The sequence below is a fragment of the Mirounga leonina genome, unplaced genomic scaffold, assembly GCF_011800145.1.
Source record: "Mirounga leonina isolate KUSES-001 unplaced genomic scaffold, KU_Mleo_1.0 Mir_53, whole genome shotgun sequence".
NCBI lineage: Eukaryota > Metazoa > Chordata > Mammalia > Carnivora > Phocidae > Mirounga > Mirounga leonina.
The window spans coordinates 18325187-18349121 of record NW_023270807.1 but is presented as its reverse complement, the minus strand read 5'-3'; the positions used below and the strand labels follow the sequence as shown (position 1 = coordinate 18349121).

At 40.8% G+C, this 23935-nt stretch overlaps 1 protein-coding gene across 1 annotated transcript in view; it reads right to left on the bottom strand.

The window, feature by feature from the left end:
• The window catches only part of EFHC1 (EF-hand domain containing 1), a 66130-nt gene extending 42720 nt beyond the window's left edge, over positions 1-23410 (bottom strand). Inside the window, exons 1-5 of the mRNA XM_034990840.1 lie at positions 23314-23410; positions 14602-14823; positions 10583-10870; positions 5650-5799; positions 2266-2458 (exon numbers count right to left, since the gene is read on the bottom strand). Coding sequence (XP_034846731.1) covers positions 2266-2458; positions 5650-5799; positions 10583-10870; positions 14602-14823; positions 23314-23376 — 916 coding nt within the window. The 5' untranslated portion in view covers positions 23377-23410. The remainder of the gene's footprint in view (positions 1-2265; positions 2459-5649; positions 5800-10582; positions 10871-14601; positions 14824-23313) is intronic.
• Positions 23411-23935: the final 525 nt, after the last annotated feature.

Here is a 23935-nt window from a genome sequence, read left to right as displayed (position 1 = left end):
GAGCTCTGTCTACATGACATAACTAATTACATAATCAGATGATCTGGTACACTTGTGTTATTGTTAAACAGCTTTGTGTATTTATATGACTTGTCTCTACAGTCACTAGAAGTGACTGAAGGACAGAGATTCTAGGTCTGGAAGTTATGCTTTCATTTTATCCTCCACAGCACTTACAACATGAAATAGTTCCCTTAGCAGATATTTAACTCTTGTTTAATTGAATGTAATTCAAATCATCCATTGGATAAATAAATGACTTTGAGAGTCAATTAGATGCTACTTCTTCAACATCACAGTTCTAGTTAAAGGAATTATTCAGCTGATGGAAGCTTAGCCTTTTCTGTCCTGCTACTGCATGACTAACTTTCACAAGAAGATATGTTTCCTATCTCTTAAAAGGAGCCTATATATGTCACCAGGCTGCCTCTCCACATAACTTTGATGAAAATTTTGGTTAAAATTTGAGATGTTATAGAGGCGCTTGGCTGGCTTGGTTGGGAGAGTGTGTGACTCTTCATCTTTGGGTTGTGAGTTCAAGCCCCATGTTGGTTGCACAGATTACTTTAAAAAAACTGGGGAAGTTATAAAAGAGGATGATCACATATTTAAAATTTTAAACATAGGCCATGTTGATACGGCAGAGACAAACACAGAACTTGAGATTTCAAGGGGTTCAGTTTCAGTGATACCTTTTTCATGCCTGAATAAATTCCCATTCTTTCTCTTAATCTACCGTAAATCTAACATCCTCTAGATGGCAGGAATTTCAGGCTCATGTAAGCATTCTGGAAGGCCTAAATTAGTACATTAGTCTCAGTGTCCTAGAACCTGAGAGGGTTCTACAGGAGGCCAAGTATAAGAATATAGTCAACAGCAACCGGACTGTGTTGAACTAGGGCTCAAATCCAGTTGCTGCTATCTGAGAATGCGAGCTATATTAGCAATTATTTTCATTTCTCTAAGACAGATTTTTGCCACTAATTCTCTTAGTTTTAAAATGGGGACTATTTCCCCAATCTCATTCTCCTCTACTTCATATGCAACCATTCTAATGTGCAGCTTTTTATGTGTGTACTACGCATATCGTTTTGTTTGGACTTCACTTTACATAAATATTATTGCATTGTACATCTCTTTTTCTTTTTTTTACACAGCACTTCGCTTCTAAGTGCATCCATTTGCTTTCTTTACATTTAGTTATTGCTTTAATTACTACTATTTATCAAGCTATACCTTCACCACATTTTGTTTATCTACTATCCCAGTGATGGAAATCTCCACCTCCTTGCCCCCAAGTAACACTGCTTAAAAAAAAAAAATACTATATAGGCAAATCAATACATGTAGATAGATTGAATTTAGCCTTCAGACTGCCAGTTTGTTTATAACCTCTAACCTCAACTTGTTTATAATCTCTGAGACAAACCTCTTGCACAATACCTGAAATTTCTTATCTCCTAGTTCCAAAAAATAGAGTAAAAAGAAAACCAACAAAAGTATTTACAGAGTTCTGTCAGCCGTCCAAGCATGAGAGATGTCATCACATATGACCAAGATGACATTTTTGCAAGAGAAAATTCTTAAACCACTAAGTCAATAACCAAAGTAAGTGTACTTATTCCAGAGAAAGAATGATGGGCGGCGGTGTCAGCTGCACTTTGTTGCATTCTCCCTCTCCAGTCACTAGGTTATTTTACACAGCAAAGAGAGCAGGGGCTGACACAATGGGGCCCCACCTCTGAGTCACAGACATGCCTTTTCCAATCTTAAGTTATCCTACATACAAACTTCCTGTTTAGGAAGTATTGAGGTGAGAAGTAAAGTCAGGAAAGAACATAAGGAAATGGTAAGCTATATGAAAACAAGCTTGTTGTAAAAATGTATTAAAAATCTGATATTAAATTGCTTTACTTCAGAAGTCTTGCTCTTCTGCACTTTAAATGAATCTCCCACTGCTGTTTTGGTTGTTTCCTTGATTTGGGTATCAGTGATCTCCACCAGACCATTTTGGAGGCAAGCCTGGACTGTGGGGCAAGCAATGAGGGGAGTTACGGGAAAGCTATTTCTTTTTTAATTTTTTATTGTTATGTTAATCACCATACATTACATCATTAGTTTTTGATGGGAAAGCTATTTTTTGAGTACCTATAAGAACGCAGCAAGAGCCTCCCAAGTGTAAAGGGAATGACCATACTGATTAAGTAACTCCTTCGAGAGCCAAAAGATGTCCCAATTACGGAGGATAAACTGAATCAAACATACTTGCATTCTCCACCAAAACCTTTGGCATGCGCTGGCGGTTCATCAGGAGTGGGAAAGGATCTCGCCCATCGTTCCGTTCATGGACTTCTCGAATTTCCACTGTATCATCCATAAGATAGTAATGAATGATGTAGGTCCGACATTCACCAAACATGCTGTCTGTATCATCCCAGACTGCATAGAATCGAAGAACCTTTGAGGAATCCAAAGTAGTGACTTAAATAAGAATTCTACAAGTGGAGAGATTAACTTAACTACTTTGGCATTCAGATATCAGACAATGATGGAAAGATTAGCTACAAAGACAATGAAGTAATCGCAGATGGTAAAAAAAAAAATTCACCAAAGATAGAAAAACATACAAAAATTATATACCAGATGTCAACAGCTGTAAAATATTAAATAACAGGCTTATAAGTTTGTATTGAGAAAGCAGAATTCACTTTGATCCAAAATATTAGTCAGTGAAAGAGAAGCCAAATTAAAAGAGCAATGGAAACTATAAGACACTGATGAAAGAAATTGAGGAAGACACAAATAGGTGGAGAGATATTTTGTGCTCACAGTAAAAGAATTAATATTGTTAAAATGTCCATGCTACCCAAAGCAATCTACAGATTTAATGCAATCCCTATCAAGATTCCAATGGCATTTTTCACAGAACTAGAACAAATAATTCCAAAATTTGTATGGAACCACAAAAGACCCTGAATAGCCAAAAAACTCTTGAGAAAGAACAAAGGCAGAGGTACCATGCTCCCTGATTTCAAACTATACTACAACACTATAGTAATCAAAACAGTATGGCACTGGCATAAAAACAGACACATAGATCAACAGAACAGAAATGAGAGCCCAGAAACAAACTCACACTTCTATGGTCAATTAATTTATGAAAAATGAGGCAAGAATATACAATGGGGAAAGAGTCTCTTCAATAAATGGTGCTGGGAAAACTGTGGACAGCTACATGCAAAAGAATGAAACTAGACCACTTTCTCACACCATACACAAAAATAAACTCCAAATAGATTAAAGACCTGAAACATAAAACTCCTAGGAGAAACATAGGCAGTAAGCTTGTTGACATTGATCTGAGCCATGTTTCTTCGGATGTGACTCCAAAGGCAAAGGAAACAAAAGCAAAAATAAACAAATGAGACTACATCAAACTAAAAAGCTTCTATACAATGAAGAAAACTATCAACAAAATGAAAATGCAGCCTATTGAAGGGGAGAAGATATTTACAGATCATATCTGATAAGGAAGGGATTAACATCTAAAATATATAAAGAACTCCTACAACTCAGTAACAAAAAACCACAAATTCTGATTTAAAAAAATTTGGCAGAGGATCTGAATAGATATTTTTCCAAAGAAGACATACAAATGGCCAAGAGATACATGAAAAGATGCTCAACATCATTAATCATCAGAGAAATGCAAACCAAAACACCAATGAGGTATCACCTTACACTTGTCAGAATGGCTATCATCAAAAAGACAAGAAATAAGTGTTGGTTGGAGAAAAAGGAACCCTCGTACACTGTTGGTGGGAATGTAAATTGGTGCGACCACTATGGAAAACAGTATGAAGTGCCTCAGAAAATTAAAAATAGAAATACCATATGATCCAGCAATTCCACTACTGGGTAGCCTCCAAAGAAAACGAAACACTAATTCAAAAAGATATAAGCAGGGCGCCTGGGTGGCTCAGTCGGTTAAGCGACTGCCTTCGGCTCAGGTCATGATCCTGGAGTCCCGGGATCGAGTCCCGCATCGGGCTCCCTGCTCGGCGGGGAGTCTGCTTCTCCCTCTGACCCTCCCCCCCCTCATGTGCGTGCTCTCTCTCTCTCTCAAATAAATAAATAAAATCTTTAAAAAAAAAAAGATATAAGCAACCCCATGTTCACTGTAGCATTATTTACAATAGTCAAGATTCGGAAATAACCTGTCCACCAATGGATGAATGGAGAAAGAAGGTGTAGTTTATATATACAATGGAATATTACTCAGCCATATAAAAGAGTGAAATCTTGCCCTTTGCAACAACATGGATGGACTCTGAGGGTATTATGCTGAGTGAAACAAGTCAGACAGAGAAAGACAAATATTGCATAATGTCACTTATATGTGGAATCTAAAAAACAAAACAAACAAAACCAAACCCAGCTCATAGACATGGAGAACAGATTGGTGGCTGCCAGAGGGTAGGGAGCTTGGGATGCAGGTGGTGGGGGAATGGATGAAATAGGTGAAGGGGATCAAGAAGCACAAACTTCCAGTTATAAAATAAATAAGTCATGGGAACGTAATGTACAGCATAGGGAATATAGTCAATAATATTATATTAACTTTGTAATATGACAGATGGTAACGACTTATTGTGGTGACAATTCTGCAATGTATTCAATTGTCGAATCACTATGTTGTACACCTGAAGTTAATATAATATTATACATCAGTTAGACCTCAATAAACAAAAAAAAAAAGAAAGAAAAAAGAGCATTGTGTTTTATACAGGGGCTCATATGTAGTAATAAAGGTATATGTGAACCGTTTGTATGTAATTAGTATGGAAAGAATTTTCATTTATTAATGTCTTTTTTTATCCATCGACATACCTCTTCTAGTAATAGTATCAACAACACAATCTTTAAAGACAAAAGAATAACAGATATATGATTGATATAAAGAATGTCCTTAAAAGGCGATGCTAGTGCTAGGCAAATTTTTCTGAACTAAAAGGAATTACATTTCTGAGAGAACACCAGCTGCAAAGAAGCACTGAGGATGATCTCCCCATCTTCTTTTGTACAGAAAGGAGAAGACCAAATCTGCCCCCACACACCAACTCACAGTGGGGAGGATAGGACGGTTGGAACAGAGCTGGAAAATACCTAGAATATTCTACACTCAAACATTCATATAAAATATAACAAGGAAGCATCTGCGATGAGATTTCTGTGAAATTACTATTTTAACATTAGAAATCTACCTATATGCAATAGATTCGAAATTTCCCAATAAATTACTTAGGGTTTCCCAAAGAAGGCTATGAAACGAACTCCTATTTGGGAAAAGAAGTAGTCGGTTGGAAACGTAAAGTGGGAAGCAGACATAGCTCAGGAATTGCTTTAAGATTGAAAGGTCTGGTGGAACTCCTAAGACTTAACTCCACAACCTCCTCTGGGTATCTTAATACAAAACTTGGGCATTCCTGTACCTCTAACTCTAGATGAAACCAGAAAAATCGCACTGTCTCCAAATGGCTAAATTACAGATGTAATGTTTTAAAACACACATCTACCAGAACAGCTTGCTAATAAACATGCATCACATGTGGAGATGAGCAAATCCACTGAGGTGCTGACGTCACTTACTTGTTTGTCAAAGGTGAGAAACTGCTTCAGTTGGTCAAAGTCCGAGGGGGTGACATACTTACGAAGAGGCTGTTTCCGGAGTTCAGTGTAAGGATCAAGAGCCATCTTCTCTGGTGGATTTAATTCAATTCCTTGACTTTCCAAAAATACCTAAATCATGCAAAAGTAATGATCATCTTTCTTGAAGCTTCCAGGGGTATTAACTGATGGTGTAAAGATAAGTGTAATAATAATTTCTATGCCAATGTCCAAATTAATCATTAGCTTGCAGTTTGAAGCACGTCTTAGCAACATTAAGCCTCCAATCGACCCAACGCTATAATGCAGATAACAACTGATAATCACTAAGTATTCCATATTATAAAATTGCTAGGCAATAAGCTGAGCTAACTTGAAGACATGATAGTATGGTAACTGGCTCCATGTATGAATTTAGATCAATGAAATTTAGTTAGGTGCCCAAGACCCGAGTGAGTCTTAGGATTGCTTACATACACACATCTGAAACCCAACCACAGTTTCAAACAATATGTAATTCATACCAGGGATGGGGGCAAGCTACACAATGGCAACAAAGTTAAGCCGAAATCAAATTCCCAACTTTCAACTCACCAAAAACAAGTATCTGATTAAGTCCCCATCTCTACCCCGCTCCAAAAAGGAAAAGAATCACTGGTTATTTTAGACCAGAAAATATTTTAAGAAGGTTTTTTTTTTTATTTATTTATTTGAGAGAGAGAATGAGAGAGAGCACATGAGAGGGGGGAGGGCCAGAGCGAGAAGCAGACTCCCCGCCGAGCAGGGAGCCCGATGCGGGACTCGATCCAGGGACTCCAGGATCATGACCTGAGCCGAAGGCAGTCGCTTAACCAACTGAGCCACCCAGGCGCCCAGACCAGAAAATATTTTAGCAAAATAGGAGAGACAAACCAAGTACTCAAATCTCACCAGATAAAGTTAAGGAAAACATCTGAACTTGATATGATCTTGTTTAATTTGCTAATTATAAGTAAATACAATATTTTCAGTAACTATATCTTTTAATACAACTTGGCATTTCTTCTTCATAAAAGCACCACAATAAGCTGGGTTTTTTTTTTTTTTTTTTTTGGTAATCAGAAAAGAACAATGTCATGGGATCTGTTTACATTCTAGAACTAGAAATTAATCTGAAATCTGGGTTTCTTTTGGGAATTGTGTGATTTGCTTTTGGACAATTCAATAGAAAATATGCAGGACTCAAAGCCAAAATACCTGGGTTCTAATATTAGCTCTGCTGCTAACTAGCTTGTAATCTTAATACTTAAAGTTTCACTAAGCAGTCTCCAGGATCTTTTAATATTAAAATACTGTGATCTCAATGTCTAGTAAAAGTACTGAGCTGGAGATAAGGACTAACAATATTCTCCTCTCCCTTGAGATGATGTATTAGTGTAGCAGGATTATTGACTGAGGTATTTAATGGGGGTTTTACTCCTTTCTGTTGCTTTCAACAGATAACCAGGCCCTTTGTTAACCTTACCTTAGGGATTTTGGCAGGAATGCAGAAGCTTCCTGAAGTTTGACTATTCTTCCTGTCTCTTAGAAAAAGCCTAAACTCTTTGAAGAGATCATTCTAAAGTATCCCAGAAGGAGGGGAGAGAAGGAAATGTCTTTAAAGGTAAGGAGAGAAAAAGGGGGAAATTCTCCCAGACTGGAAAACAGACACAAGTTGATGGGTCTCAGAAGAGCAAGACTCCACACGGGCTCTTACGGATGCTCGAAGCACACGGGCAGCCAGTCGGGCACATCGGTCTCAGGCACGCGAGGTCTCAGTATCTGACCTCGCACCAAAGCATCCAGGAGGTGCCCTTGAGCACTGACAGCCGATGGACCCTGCCTGTATGACCCCGTTAAGCCTGGGTGTGCCTTGTCGTTCTGAGGGCCTGGAATTTTTGGCAAAGCTGAGAGTGAATAGAAACAGCAGCCCAGTTGGATGGGAGTTCAAGTAGGCTTTATTTTTAAAACACAAAACAGTATTTCCTGCACACTTGCATATGCAGAGTAGGATTCACACCAGCTATACTGTCGGTCATACTCTAATGAAGATGGTAAGTTCTAGATCTCTGATTTCTGGAGTTAATTTTTTTTACTGTGTTAATTCTGTCTCTAGGACCAATGTTTATTTGGAGCAGTGAGGAGGGGCTCAGAAGGGGTGGTGGTGGTGATATATTTGATTAGAGGTGGCTCCTTGTTCAAGCCCACACCATAAAGACAACTATCTTCTTTATCCACTCATAGGTCCAGCCCTAATGAAAACCATCAAATTAGATAAGATGCGTATAAATTTTAAACTGTTACAGGAGCCAACCTCTAACAGATCGACTAATGAAAACATAATTTAATCTAGTCATCGATACCTAAAATATACAACTCTAGTCATTAGTAGTCATCAAAATACAGTTGATCCTATAGTTGCACTTTTGCCTACTTGCAAAAATTTATTAGTAACCTCCAAATCAATAGTCATGGTGCTTCTGTGGTCCTTTGCAGACACACGCAGAGTGGTAAAAATTTCGAGTTGTCTGATAACATACATTCCTAGCTGAGGTCAAATGAGATGACATTCTGCCTTCTTATTTCAGCTTCCATACTGAAAAAGTGTCCATTTAGATGTCTGTTTAGTGCCACTTTTTCACACTTCAGCGCTTTTGTTGCTTTTGCTGTTTAAAATGGCCCCCAACCTTAGTGCTAAAGTGCTGTTGTGTGTTCTACGTGCAAGGAGGCTGGGGTAAGTACTTAGTGTCACTAAACTGCACATCGAAGAAAAGTGGTTAAGGTGGTCACGTTTATGTTACGTACTTTTTATCTCACACACTCACACACACACACAGCTGTGACGTGCCTTCAGGAGAAAGTACATGTGTGAGATATGCTTCCTTCAGGCATGAGCTCCAGTGCTGCTGGCCATAAGTTCGAGGTTCATGAATCAACAAGGTATTTTCAACATGGCATCTTTAAACAGAAACACACATAAAACAAGCTTATAGAAACCTAACCTCGTATTTCTCCAAGGAGCGATGGATCCATAGTTGCTCATTAAGGGCTTGTGGTGACTTCCTAGCACAGAACTACCATCAACAATGAGAGTTGGGACCCCTGGGTGGCTCAGTAGGTTAAGCGTCTCTCTTTTTTTTTTTTTTTTTAAAGATTTTATTTATTTATCTATTAGAGAGTGAGCGAGAGAGAAACAGCATGAGAGAGGAGAGGGTCAGAGGGAGAAGCAGGCTCCCCGCCGAGCCGGGAGCCCGATGCGGGACTCGATCCCAGGACCCTGGGATCATGACCCGAGCCGAAGGCAGTCGCTTAACCAACTGAGCCACCCAGGCGCCCTGAGCGTCTCTCTTTATGAGAGGTGACTCACCGCTCAGGAATGAACTGCTGATATTCAGATTGTTCATAAAGAGACAACTGTAAAAATAGTCACAATACCTGAAATTTACATAACATCTTATAATTCCTCATTATAGGTACAGTTCTGAAACTGCCTGTGATAAAAAGGACCTCGAAAACCTAAAAAATGTGAGATCAAAACCTGTTTTCCCAAAGACGCTCGAGCACCTGTACCTTCTGTACTGTCTTTCGCTGTTGCTTTGGGATGGCACGGATGCCAGGGCTCCTTCCTTCACTCCCTTGGGGTCTCAGTTCAGGGCGTGGCCTCCCCTGGCCAGCCTCTATACACGCTCCCCACCCTCCCCTCCCTCTTCCTCAGCTCTAGTCCCTGCCGCAGCTCTGAGCAGCATCTGACAGGTTATATGTTGTGTGCTTACTTTTGTCTCCGCCGGCCAGAATGTAACAGCCTTTATGAGGACAAGTCTATATATGTGGCACCTAGAGCCACAAGGCTTGGCACAGAGCAGGCACTCAATAAGTATTTGCTAAATAAGTTACCAAACGCCAAACATAAATGAGTGGATTCAGAGGAACTCAGTGCGTGGTAAAGATTAATCATGTGGCATTTGGTAACATAGGATTAAAGGCACAAAAGAATTCAGAAACTATACCTTTGCTTCTAGAAATGTTTTAAACTAAGAGAAATTTAGAACTGACTTCCTAATACCTACACTTTGTGCTCAAGAAAGGACTCTGTGTCTATATACGTACACATAACTTTAAGAAAAGTTGTCAAAAATCCATACGTATGAAATAGAGGAAATGGAGGATTCTTCTCGATATAAACAAGCATTCTCCTTTAAAACTTGTTTTTATTTCAGGAATTCTTTAGATAGCCGGTTTCTCCAGAATAGAGCAAGTATGATTTACAGGAAGAATATGAACTGCACAAAAAATGTGAGGCTCATATCTGCTAATAAAGGTAATACTACTTTTGTAACTCAAACTTCAGATAAACCGTCCAATGCCTCTTTCACATTTCTATCCCATGAAGGGTGCTACCACTTGAACCAGCATGGGAACTGGTTCCTTATCAAATGATTCAGCTAGGATGCAAGTTTAATTTTATTTGAATGGGTATGTATCCATATCATTGTGAAAAAAGTGATATCACTACACAGTGTTGACACATTATCAACACACACACAAACACCTAATTAAACAACATAATAATCCATACAGGACAGATTACCAGTGTCCTCCTCTCACCCTTATATTTTTCTTTTTAAAGATTTTATTTATTTGAGAGGGAGAGAGCACGAGTGGGGGTGGTGGGGGGGGGAGAGGCAGAGGGAGAGGGACAAGCAGACTCCTCGCCAAGCAGGGAGTCCCACACAGGGCTGGATCCCAGGACCCCAAGATCATGACCCGAGCCGAAGGCAGATGCTTAACTGACTGAGCCACCCAGATGTCCCTCCTCTTACCCTTATAAATGAAACGTATCCTTCCATAAATTAGAATGATGCCCAGACACGACAATTTCCAGGAATATATACTATACCTGCGTGAATCGGTCGCAGTCAACAATGCGGAAAGTTTTGCCATAAATTGTTATGTTTATTCCTCGATTCAGGTCTTTCCAATGGTAATGGTCTCCCTGGTTGTTCTTGGGTAGCCGCTGGCGTTTGATTAACTTGCCTTGAAGGATCCCAGAGTTTTCCACAACAGGCTCCACGACAGACATGCTGTCATCTTCCAGGTAGTAGTAAATGTTCACTTGGCGAATCCGATAATGTTCCTCAGTTGACATAGGAACATCTTCTTGGAAATAGGCATCAAATTTCAGCACCTATGACACACAAGGCAGGGAGAAATGGCATTGTATTAGTCTCTCATGCAAAAAACATCCAGTACCCTCCTCTAAAGAGAGCCGCTCGGGGAGAACTAAATACTCATCACTCCTATTTTCTAAATCGAAGGCTGCTAAACTACGGTCCGTGGGACCCATCTATCCCTGCCAGCTGAGTCTGTATCACCTCCAAGCTAAGAATGTTTTATTTACGTATTTAAATGGTTAAAAAAATCAAAAGGATAAAATCTCACAACACATGGAAATGATACAAAATTCAAATTTCAGTATCCATAAATAATTATGTAAATAATTAGCAGGTATTTGTCATGGCTGCTTTCCCATTACAAGGGCAGGATTGAGTAGCTGTGATAGAGACCACGTGGGCTGCTACTATGGACTGAATTTTGTCTCTTCCCCCCCCCCAAAAAAAAATTTGTATGTAAAAGCCCTAACCCTTAATATGACTGTATTTGGAGACAGAGTCTTTAGGAAGTAATTAAGTTTAAGTGAGGTCCCAACAGTGGGGCCCTGATCCAACTGAATTGGTGACTTTGTAAGGAGAGGAAGACCTCTCTCTCAGCAAACCCACCCTGAGGAAAGGCCACGTGAGGAAATAGCAAAAAGGCAGCTATCTAAAGCCAGGAAGAGAGCCCTCACCAGAAACTGAAGCAGCAGGACCCTTGATCTTAGACTTCCAGCCTCCAGAACAGTGAGAAAATTAATTTCTATTATGTAAGACAGCACCAGTATATGGTATCTTGTTATGGCAGCTCAAGTAGACTAAGACACCTGCAAAGCCCCAAATATTTACGATTTGGCCCTTTACAGAAAACGTTTGCTGACCTTTGCTCTAGATACTCAAACTACACATAGACTACTTAGTAATGTGGTCCTTGATCAGATGGCTTAAAGACCTTAACTGTACTAGCTTCACTTCTGTGTCAAAAATCTCTCTTAGAATTTCTGCAAAGAGGGCGCCTGGGTGGCTCAGTTGGTTAAGCGACTGCCTTCGGCTCAGGTCATGATCCTGGAGTCCCTGGATCGAGTCCCGCATCGGGCTCCCTGCTCGGCAGGGAGTCTGCTTCTCCCTCTCACCCTCCCCCCTCTCATGCTCTCTCTATCTCATTCTCTCTCAAATGAATAAATTAAAAAAAAAAATCTTTAAAAAAAAAAAGAATTTCTGCAAAGAGTCAAAAATTTGGGCAAGACTATAACCTTTGGTTTCAAAATGAAAACGAAGCCTCAAGTCCATTTCTTTAGAAGGAGAGTCCCCTGTAAATGCATATTAATGACATTTTCATCCTTAGAGAATTCATATGAATGAGACTCAAATCATCAATCCAGCACAGAATCTTTGGGTGGCATGTAAACACACCCTCACTGTACTCAGAAACATACATGATAGATGGAGCAAACCCTAGGTCCTCTGGGGAGCATCAGAGGGAAGCCAAAATGGCACATTCTGTTGCACGTTTAAAAAACATTTAAAAATACTAAAAGCTTGTGTTGACAAGCTTTGGGATTAATTTTAAAACTTTCTTTTATCCCATCTTTATTTTTAATATTTCCTCCCATGAAGAGAAAATATTAGAATGGTGTTGTAGGTAGACAAGAGTGTGAACCTAAACCTCCACTGGAACTAGAGGAACAAACCAAGAAGACCGTTTAGCGAAGACACAGATATGGCTTGATGAATGGGAAGATGCATAATTTTATACATGAGTGCTGTTGCTAAAAAGGTGTAGTGTCTACTGTGGAAAAACAAGATTAAAAACCAAAGAGATCGGGCAATTGCTTATGTGAAATAAGCATATAATGGAATAAAACCTTAAAACTCTTAATAAAAAGATGAAATGCATGAATGGAATAGAATGTTTAAAGGAGAAAGATAATACAGTAAAAACCAAAGACAAAAGATCGTTTTCAAGTAACATTGTAGATCCACTACAAAGAACTGAAATGGAGACATGATCACTATAAGTGGGGGCATGATCACTAATTCATGCATGAAATGGTCTGTAATTTGAGCCACAGATATATAAATACACAAAATGTGAGAGCCAGAAATAATCAGCTAATTGAACCTCCCTCATTTTACAAATGGAGACTCAGGGTGGTAGAGTGACTTGCCTGAGGCCAAACTCAGGGTTAGGGGCACAGCTGGGGCTGAAACTATCTGTAGACTCATAGAGAAACAAGAAAAATGTAGAGAAATAGCCAACCATATATCTGATACTGCTTAGGTTCAGCTTCTGAATGGATATATGAATATGTTCCTATTGGATGAGTTCAATGAGATGGGGAAAGGGGGATGGTATGGGTTCTGGCTGAGACATTTAAAAAATTTTTTAAACTAAGTGATTAATGAATGTAAATGGTATAATTCCACCATCAGGTTATTTTCTATTTTCCAGCCTCTATTTTCAATAGGTACTCAATTAGGGGTGCCTGGGTGGCTCAGTCGTTAAGTGTCTGCCTTCAGCTCAGGTCATGATCCCAGGGTCCTGGGATCGAGCCCCGTATCAAGCTCCCCGCTCCGCGGGAAGCCTGCTTCTCCCTCTCCCACTCCCCCTGCTTGTATTCCCTCTCTCGCTGTGTCTCTCTCTGTCAAATAAATAAATAAAATCTTAAAAAAAAAATAGGTACACAATTAAAGTTGACTAGCTAGATGAACACTATAGACATTTAACAAAAAGAATAAAATGAAAAGAAAGACAAAAAAAAAAGACAGAAAGAAAATAGGCTAGGAGTAAATTAGGAAAGCTAACTTGTAAAAACTGGTCAATGGTTCTCAGACTCAGTTATACATAAAAATCATCTGGAAATTAAGATCGATGAGGGTTAGGGTGACATCTCAGTTTCGTAAAAGTCCCACTAGGGATTCTGTTGCATGGCCAGAGTTAGGACAACCTCACCTTAAAGAGGAGGCCCACTGACAAGGAGAATCAAGGATGATATGGAAATGTCAACAGATGGAACTAAAATAGCTCACATTACAAAAGCATAAGGGTAAATGAGACAGAAATGAAAATGTTACATATCCTTTGGTTATATTATGCCAAACCTGAAACATTCCCTGAAAAATGAAAACTTATGAAGACAGCCTGGAGAAAACTGACAAAAGATGGAGTTGTTGTCGTGATGCATTTCACAAAGACTAAGGGTTTGCCATCAGTACAGATAAGACTTCCAAAAAGTAGGGGCACCTGGGTGGCTCAGTCGGTTAAGCGACTGCCTTCGGCTCAGGTCATGATCCTGGAGTCCCTGGATTGAGTCCCACATCAGGCTCCCTGCTCGGCAGGGAGTCTGCTTCTCCCTCTGACCCTCCTCCCTCTCATGTGCTCTCTCTCATTCTCTCTCTCTCAAATAAATAAATAAAATCTTTAAAAAAAAAAAAAAAAAGGCTTCCAAAAAGTAGACAGCACAGAGCAGGTAAACATGGAGCAATATGAATTCAAGAATTCAGAATTCACCCAACTTTTCTTTAACTGTATTTGGAAAATATTTCAGTGAAGTCTACAGGGAATTATTTTCTGTAATAAGCTTCCTGACTAAAGAAAGCCTCTTTCAATCCTGAGTTCAGCTGTCTATGACTAAAGGTTGAGGCATTTGAACAATTTTCTCCTCAGAGCCCTCTGGAAAACCTGTGGTTTGCTGTTGACTTTTCTGCAAACAGTTGGCTCTCAGAAATCTGAATTCAAGGGGTACCCGGAAATCCCAGATGATACCTTTTTGTCAAAAGCCACATGTGCAGGAATAAATTCTGCAGGTGGGGCCTGCTTAGGTTGGCCATAAGTTAAAATCGGTGCCTTGTTGGCCAACTCATCCAGCTCAGCCTGGGACAGCTGGTTGACCTGGAGCCGCTCCCCGCCTATACCAACTGTTGGACGTCGAACAACTGCATAGCCATTCCTGTAGCCCAGAGTCTGGCTTCTATGAAATGCTGTTTTCTGAAGAACAAAAGAAGTGTTTCATTAATAATATTTTATAAATATGTGTTAGGTAAAAGAGCTAACTTTCAAAAACATCATAACTTAAACCTGCACTTAAAAACATCACAAACCTTGTATCAAAATGCTTACCTGTATTAGAAGGTTCTTATATTTTAAGCTAAAATACCTGGTCAGGAACAGGGAGAAGAGCAGCAGTCTGAGCTTAAAATAAAACTTAAAGCCCTGCTCCAGAATGCCCAATATAATTACCAGCTCACTTTTCATGAGAAACTAATATATTATCTTATCTATACTCAATCTTTCACTTAATTCTTTCTGTGTTTTTAATCTTATCCAGTGTTCATAAACCATGGAACCTAGAAGATCTGACTCTGAGAAATGAATTTTTGCCTAAAATAAAAGGCCTTTCTTGTTATAATAATACTGATACATTCATACAACTCTTTGGAAAGCAAGTGAGTATTATACGTTTAAAGTCTTGAACACAATAAATTCTACCCTAGATACTTTATTTTAAAAATATAATCCAAAATTATGAGAAAGAACAATATGCCTAAAGCTGACCATTGTAATGTTAATTACAATAGTAAAACATTGGAAACAATATAAAAGACAAACATATGAGTTAATGATGGAAAACTCACTTAATGGACTGTGATGCAGCCATTAAAATATTGGTTTTAAAGACCATGTGGCAATCTGCAAAAAATGTTTATGATTTAATAAGCCCAAAAAAGCAGTATATAAAATTATATGTACACCATAGGGCACCTGGGTGGCTTAGTTGGTTAAGTGTCTGCCTTCGGCTCAGGTCATAATCTCAGGGTCCTGGGGTCGAGCCCCACATCGGGCTTCCCACTCAGCTGGGAGTCTGCTTCTCCCTCTCCCTCTGATCCTCCTCCCCACTTGTGCTCTCTGTCTCAAATAAACAAAATCTTAAAAAAAAATTAAAAAAAATAAAATTATATGTGTACTATAATTAGAAGCATGCAAATACGTGCACAAAAAGAAAGTGGATTTGGATAATGTTCTCTGTATTCTTTCTGAATTAAGTTGATTTTTTTTATAATGAACATATTTTTTTTTTTTCGGAAATTGAAAAAAACAAAAGATTAAATAAAAAAAGAAAAAAGTGGAAAGGAAATATTTTTGAAGGCAGAGGAGAGACCAAAATGGTAACATAGGACACCCCAGCCTCCCTACCCTTCCACAAAGATCAACAATTAGTTATCCAAGGACAAAAACAGCTCTGGAAGAGCTTTGGAGTCCAGTGAGGAGGTTTTAGGAACACAGTGGAACAAAAAACCTGAGAATAACTACAGAAGGAGAAGGAAAACGTCATTTTGCTGCATCATCTCATCCCCAAGCCAGCACTGCTCAGTGTCAAGAGGGAACTTCCTGGCCAGAAAGAGATCCCCTGGCCAGGAAGGAAGAGCAACCAGCTTCTCCAGTCTTTTGGGGCAGTCCACAAAGGTCCCACTTCAGTTTCCTCCCACCCAGACCAGCAGAGCTGAAGTGTATAAGGCCAGCTAGGAACACGGATGCAAAGCAGGGGCTATTGGCAGCAGCCCCTCAGTCGGAGTGACTGTGGTATGTAGACACCTGCTCTGCAGACAAACCCGGCAGATCTTACCACTGAGCCAAAGCCAAGGGCCAGGATGGCTACGGCCACTGGGTACCCCCTGCAGATTTCATCAGTGTTCATCCCACAGGCACTCATGATGCCAAGCATCAGAGCCCCTTGCCCAGCCTCCCCTCCTCACATCCTCGCCAGAGCCTGGGAACCACGCCGGCAGCCAGCTCGGGCCTCTGCAGCTGCTGGAGTGCAAGAGGCCAGCACAGACACCCTCTGGCTGACCCCTCCCCCGTTCATGCACTTGGAACTAGCCCCTCCAGCTGTGCATCTGCACACGGCCCAACCCTCATCACAGGCCTCCACTGCAGTGTGCATGCTGGGGGGGAGAGTGTGCAGCCACAGGAGGACACACCAACAACCAGGGCCTCGTGCAGCTGCCAGTGAGCCCATAGTTGGCCCTGGCCCTTGCCTTCTCTGCTTCCCACCACCATGTGTGTGTCTGCAAACGGCCCCTGCCACTACACAGGCACCCACAGTTGGCACCCGACAGCCAATTATGTGTCCCAGCTCCAGTCACCACTGCTGTTTGCCCTGCTCCCTGGACCTGGAGGTCGCTAAAGACCCCCAAAGCCCTTGCAGCCACTATGGACCCCCTGTAGCACCTGTCAAGGACTACACAGTTGTCAGTGCCAAAGACCCCAGTGGCCTGGGCCAAAGAGACATCATGTCCCCTAAACCTAAACCCAGTGCCGCCACAAAGCCCTGCACTTGGTGCCCTACACCACCAGGCCCAGGATCACAGCAAGCTGCAGCATACCTCCACCCACAGGTGAAAGTCATCCCTTACCAAAATCAGTCCATAAAGTCTGGAAGAGGTAGCTGCTTCTTGATGTGAAGATACCTAGGCAAGATACAGGGATCATGAAGAATCAGGGAAACATGATTCCACCACCTATAGTAACTGGCCCCAAAGAAATGGGGAACCAGGAATTGCCTAATGAAAAAAATTCAGAATTGTCCTAAAGATGCTCAGAGACCTACAAAAGAACAGAGATGGGCAATTTAATGATGTCAGGAAAACAACAAAGGAACAAAGTGAGAAGTTCAACAAAGACATAGAAAACATAAAAAAGAACCAAACAAATTTTGGAGCTGAAGAACACAATGACTGAACTGAAGAATTCAACTATAGCTTCAAAAGAAGATCTGAACAAGCAGAAGAAAGAATCTGTAAGCTTGAAGACAAATAACTTGAAGTTAACCCACAAAGGAGCAAAAAGAAAAAAGAATGAAAAGGAATGAAGAAAGCCCATGGAACTTATGGGATACCAACAAGAAAAATCATGTATGTATCACTGGATCCTTCTCTAGAAGGAGAATACAGAAAGGGGTAGAAAGCTTTTTATTTAAAGAAATAATGGCTGAGAATTACTCAAACCTGGGGAGAGATTTGGACATTCAAGTTCATGAAGCTATTGGTACTCAAAACTTCAATCTAAAATAATCTTCTCCAAGACACATAATAATAAAATCAAAGACAAAGAGAGAATTTTAAGAGCAGTGAAAGAAAAAACCTCTCTCATACAAGGGAACTTCCATAAACGATCAGCAGATTTTTCAGCAGAGATCTTGCAGGCCAGTGTTAAAAGAAAGAAACTGCCAACACAGGATACTTTATCCAAAAAAAATGTGCTTCAGAAAGGAAGGCAAGATAAAGACCTTCCCTAATAAACAAAGATGAGAAGATTTATTACCACTAAACCTGCCTTATAAGAATGCTGAAAGAAGTTCAAAGCTGAAACAAAAAGGCGTTAATTAGTAACATGAAAATATACAACACATGGATAAAGTGAGCATATAGTCGGATTTAGAATACCCTAATACTGTAACATGGTGATGTGGTCACTTCTTAATTCTAGTACAAAGATTAAAGGACAAAAGTACTGAAAACCTCTGTAGCTCCAACAATTTGTTAGTGGACACAAAATATAAAAAGATATAAATGGTGACATCAAAAAACCTATAGCGAGGAGGGTAAATAAGGATAGGGTGTTTATATGTGATCAAAGTTGAGCTGCTATCAGTGTAAAATAGACTGCTACATATATGTTTCATGTGAGTTTCATGGTAACCACAAAGCAAAAGCCTACAGCAGCTTCACAAAAAATAAAGATAAAAAAATCAAAGATACTACTATGACCACTCATCAATCCACAAAGGAAGACAAGACAGGAACGAGGGAACTACAAAACAGCCAGAAAACATTAAATGGCATTAGTAAGTCCTTACCTATCAGTAGTTACTCTAAACATAAATGAACTGAATTTTCTAATCAAAAGACAAAAAGCTGGATGATTTAAAAAAAAAAAAAACCCACAAGATCAACTATATGCTGCCTATGCTGTAAGGGACTTGCTGTGGCTTGAAGCACGTACATAAGCTGAAAGTGAAGGAATGGAAAAAGATAATCCATGCAAGTGGGAACCAAAAGAGAGCATGGGTAACTATGCTTACAACAAACAAAAGAGACTTTAAGCCAAAAATGGTAACAAGAAACACAGATGGTCATTATATAACGGTAAAGGGATCAATTAATCAAGATATAACAACCACCTGAAACTAATATAACACTATGTTAATTATGCTGGAATTAAAATAAAACAGAGGGGAAAAAAGATATGATCATAAATATACATGCACCCCACATCAAAGCAGATACTAACAGATCTGAAGGGAGAAATAGACAACAAGACAGTAATAGTAAGGGATTTCAATAGATGACTAAATCAGATAGGAAATGAACAAGGAAAGGTTGGATTTGAACCATTCTTTAGACCAAACAGACCTAACAGACATAAAAAGAAAAATCCATCTAACAACAGCAAAATACACATTCTTCTAAAGTATATCAACATTCTCCAGGATAGGTTATATGATAGGTGACAAAACAAGTCTTAGCAGATTGAAATCATACCTAGTATGCTTTTGCACCACAATGGTATGAAACCAGAAATCAGTAACAGGAAGAAAACTGAAAAACTCCCAAATATGTGGAAATTAAGCAACACACCCTTGTACAACCAGTGGGTCAGAGAAGAAATCAAAAGGGAAATCAGGGCGCCTGGGTGGCTCAGTCGTTAAGCGTCTGCCTTCGGCTCAGGTCATGGTCCCAGGGTCCTGGGATCGAGTCCCACATCGGGCTCCCTGCTCAGCGGGAAGCCTGCTTCTCCCTCTCCCATTCCCCCTGCTTGTGTTCCTGCTCTCGCTATGTCTCTCTCTGTCAAATAAATAAATAAATAAATAAAATCTTTAAAAAAAAAAAGGGAAATCAAAAAGTATCTTAAAACAAATGAAAATAGAAGCACAACATATGTAAACCTTTGGGAACCTGCAAAAGGAGTTTAATAGGGTTTTTTTTGGTTTTGTTTTGTTTTAGACAGCAAGAGAGAGAGAGCAGTGGGGGTAGGGATGGGGGTGCTGAGGGAGAGAGAGAATCCCAAGCAGGCTCCCCGCCCAGGGCAGCACCCAACACGGAGCTCCATCCCACAACCCTGAGATTATGACCTGAACCAAAACCAAAAGTCGGATACCCAACCAACTGAGCCACCCAGGTGCCCCAATAGAGGATTTTATAGTGATAAATGCATGCATTAAGAAACAAGAAAGATCTCCCTGATATCAACACCAGATAAGGATACTATAAAAAAAAGGAAGTTACAGAGCAACATCCTTGATGAATATAGATGCAAAAATTATCAAAAAATATTAGCGAACCAAATTCAACAGCTCATTAAAAGGATCATACATCATGACCAAGTGGGATTTATTCCTGAGATGTAAGGATGGCTCAACATACACACATCAGTACTTGTTATACAACACATTAAGAGAATGAAAGATAAAAATCATATGATCATCTCAAGAGATGAAGAAAAAGACAAAACATCCATTCATAATAAAAATTTGACAAACTGAGTATAGAAAGAACATACCTTAACATAGTAAAGGCCATATGTGACAAGACCATAGCTAACATCAAACTCGATGGTGAAGGGTTGAAAACTTTTCCTCTAAGATCAGGAACAAGACAAGGGTGTCCACTCTTACCATTCCTATTCACCATAGAACTAGAAGTCTTGGCCAGAGCAATCAGGCAACAACAAGAAGTAAGAGGCATCCAAATAGGAAAGGAAGAAGTAAAACCCTCTTTGTATGCAGATGACATGATCTTACATTCAGAAAACCCTAAAGACTCCACCAAAAAACTGTTAGAACCAATGAATTCAGTAAAGTTGCAGGATACAAAGTCAACGTACAGAGAAAAATTGTGTTTCTATATACTAACAATGAACTATCTGAAATTGAAATTAAGAAAATAATTCTGTTTACAATTCTATACAATTCTGTATAGCATAAAAACAATAAAATACTTAGGAATAAATTTCAGTACATGAAAAACCTATACACTGAAAACTATAAGACACTGATGAAAGAAATTAAAGAAGGCACAACCAAATGGAAAGATACCTTGTGTTCTTGGATTGGAAGAATTAATACTGCTTAAATGTTCACACTATCCAAAGTGATCTACAAATTCAATGCAATCCTTATCAAAATTGCAATGGCATGTTTCACAGAAATAGAAAAAACAATCCTAAAATTTGCATGGAACCACAAAAACCCCCAATAGCCAAAGCAGTCTTGAGAAAGAAGAACAAAGCTGGAGGCGTCACACTTCCTGATTTCAGACTATCATTACAAAGCTACCGTAATCAAAACTACGTGGTACTGGCATAAAAAGAGACACATAAGCCAATGGAACAGAATAGAGCCCAGAAATAAGCTCATGCATATATGGTCAACTGTCTTTGACTGGGTGCCAAGAATACACAATGGGGAAAGGACAGTCTCTTCAATAAATGGTGCTGGGAAAACTGGGTACCCAGGCAAAAGAAAGAAACTGGATCCCTATTTTATAGAACTCACAAAAATTAACTCAAAATGATTGAAGACTTAAACATAAGACCTGTAACTGTAAAACCCCTTGAAGAAAAAAAGGGAAAAAGCTCCCTGACATTGGTTTTGATATAATACCAAAAGCACAGTCAGCGGAAGTAAAAATAAACAAGTGGAACTGCATAAAATTAAAAAGCTTCTGTACGGCAAAGGAAATAATCAACAAAATGACAAGGCAACCTAGGGAATGGGAGAAAATATTTACAAACTGTCTTAGTCTGTTCAGGCTAGTCTAACAAAATACCAGAGACTGGGCAGCCTCCCCGCCCCTCTTAGTCATTATGGTTCACCTTCTGAATGCTTTGAGTGTTATACACACCTAGTTCTTCAGTGCTGAGTAAAGATAGTGACCAAATAGGCAAATAGGTTGACACTTGGACCGTGTATTTAAAATAGAAAATATGTCCAGGGCACAGTTCTTCTTATATGAAGTACAGCAATGTATATTCTCAGAGCCTGGGACCTACAGTCTGCACATTTGTAATCCCCCAAATCGACTCAACCCTGCCTTGTGGGTAACCCACACTCACCAACACCAAATGCTTAGGCTGCTCCTGCACGGGACAGGAATGTGCCTACATTTTCTAACTTACATAGAATGAAAAAGCCCACTGAAGGAAAAGCTCTATGATGCTGTGTCTTAATGCAGGGATAATTATGAAGAAGAGGCTCAGAATCCACACTCCCTCACCAAAATTTCAATTTCAGTTCATTCTCCCAAAGAAAATAAATGGACTACGTATTTTATCTTACCTTTATATACATGGAAAGGAGCTTACAGCTTAAATTACTAAGCTATACAAATACAATTTATTATTGTCTCATCTATGATAGTTTACTAAATAATTCTGTCAAGGGCTAAGCTATGTCAGGAGGAAAAAAAAAAAACAAGCTTTTTTTTTTTTTTCTACAGAATACAACTAAAAACAGTTACAGTAGGGAAGGAGCAAAATCATCTAATCAGGAATCTTTCATTAAAATGTTAGAAAAGAATAGGACCGGGGGAAGAAAAAAAAAACCAGCTAATCAATTGTGGATGAAAGGACTGGAATGGAATTATCTCCTACAAAGCAGGGAGGGATGGCTTGGGAGGAAGATAGGCAAGTGTTGAAAGTCTAACTTTTGGAGAAACAGCAATTGAGAAAGAAGATAAAACAGGACTGGGGAGAAGGTGGGACTACGCTGTAGACAAGTCAGAAGTGCTGAACGGAAAAGGGACGGGGCTAGGTAGAAGCATAAATGAGGAGGGCGGAGACTGCGTAAAAGAACCTGGAGGAAAGAGGAGAATGAGCATAAATGATTTATATAAGACAGGAGACGGAGCTGGGAGGGGGTAAGATTAGTGGGTCCAGAATAAGGAAGCGGAAGGAGGCGAGAGGGAATGATAGGCCTGGGGAGACGGGCAGGATGGGGCTGTGGGAAGGAGGACGAAGATGCAGGGAGGCTGATTGGGAGAAGGGGCTAGGCTGGGGGGCTGAGGGCGGTTAAGAAGGGGGCTGGGCAGAAAGGGGTACGGTGTGGGAGAATGAGCTCGGAGAGGACCTAGCCAGAGCTTGGGAGGAAAGTGGGGGAAAACAGAGATCCAGAGGGAGGAGAGGCCCGGGCTAAAGGAGCAGGGCAGGAGGAAGAAAGCAGCTAGGACGACGAGAACGAAGGAGGCCAACAGACTGCCAGGATGGAGTGAAAAAACTAGAGAGGATGGAGCGGAGGGCAAAGGCTGGGAGAGAGAGGGCGAGGCTGGAGGGGAGGACGCAGGAATTGTGGTGGCGGACAGAGAAAAGGCGAGGACAGAGGACGGGGTCTGAAGGGAGAGGGCGATCTTGGGAGGAGGAGGCAGGTGCACCAAGGGGCGAGCCCTCCGAGGCCGCCCGGGGGTGGGGCCGAGAAGTCCTCACCGTGAAGTCCTTAAAGGACGTGCCCGGGAGAAAGGGCAGGCCGTGCACAGGGTTGGACACCATCGCCGCCGCTTTCGCCGCCGCCACCTGGGTCGGGGCTTGGCCTCCCGGGTTGCCCGGGCGACAAGCCGCGGACGCCGGCCTCGCGGAGCTCCATGGTAATGCCAAACATCCGGAGCGCCGCGCGCGGGGGCGGGGCCTGAGGCGCGGGCGCGACGGGTCTGCGCGTGCGCCGCCCGCGGGCCCGGCGTTCTGACTGAGGTGGGGGCTGGTGGGCGTGGTGGCAGGAGGTGACTGCGAGGAGGCTCCCCTCGTCGCCTTGAGGTGCAGGGGTGGGGGCCAGGCTTTAGAGGGGTTACAGTGGAGGGAAGGTGCTTCCTTCCGTCCACCCAGCCCTCACCGCTCCCCGCCCGCGCCGTGAGCTCGGGCCCCGCCCTCTCCCAGCCCCGGGAAAAGGGCTCTTGTCCCGGTTCACACTGAAGTGTCAATGGTTGGTTCCGGCTGAAAGTGGCACCTCGTGCCCGTGCTTGTTGGGGGCAGGGGCTGCGGATTACTCAGGGTTGTATCTCTTGCTCAAGGATGTTCAGTGAACTAATGCAACCGTCTCGTCCCTGATCTTCCC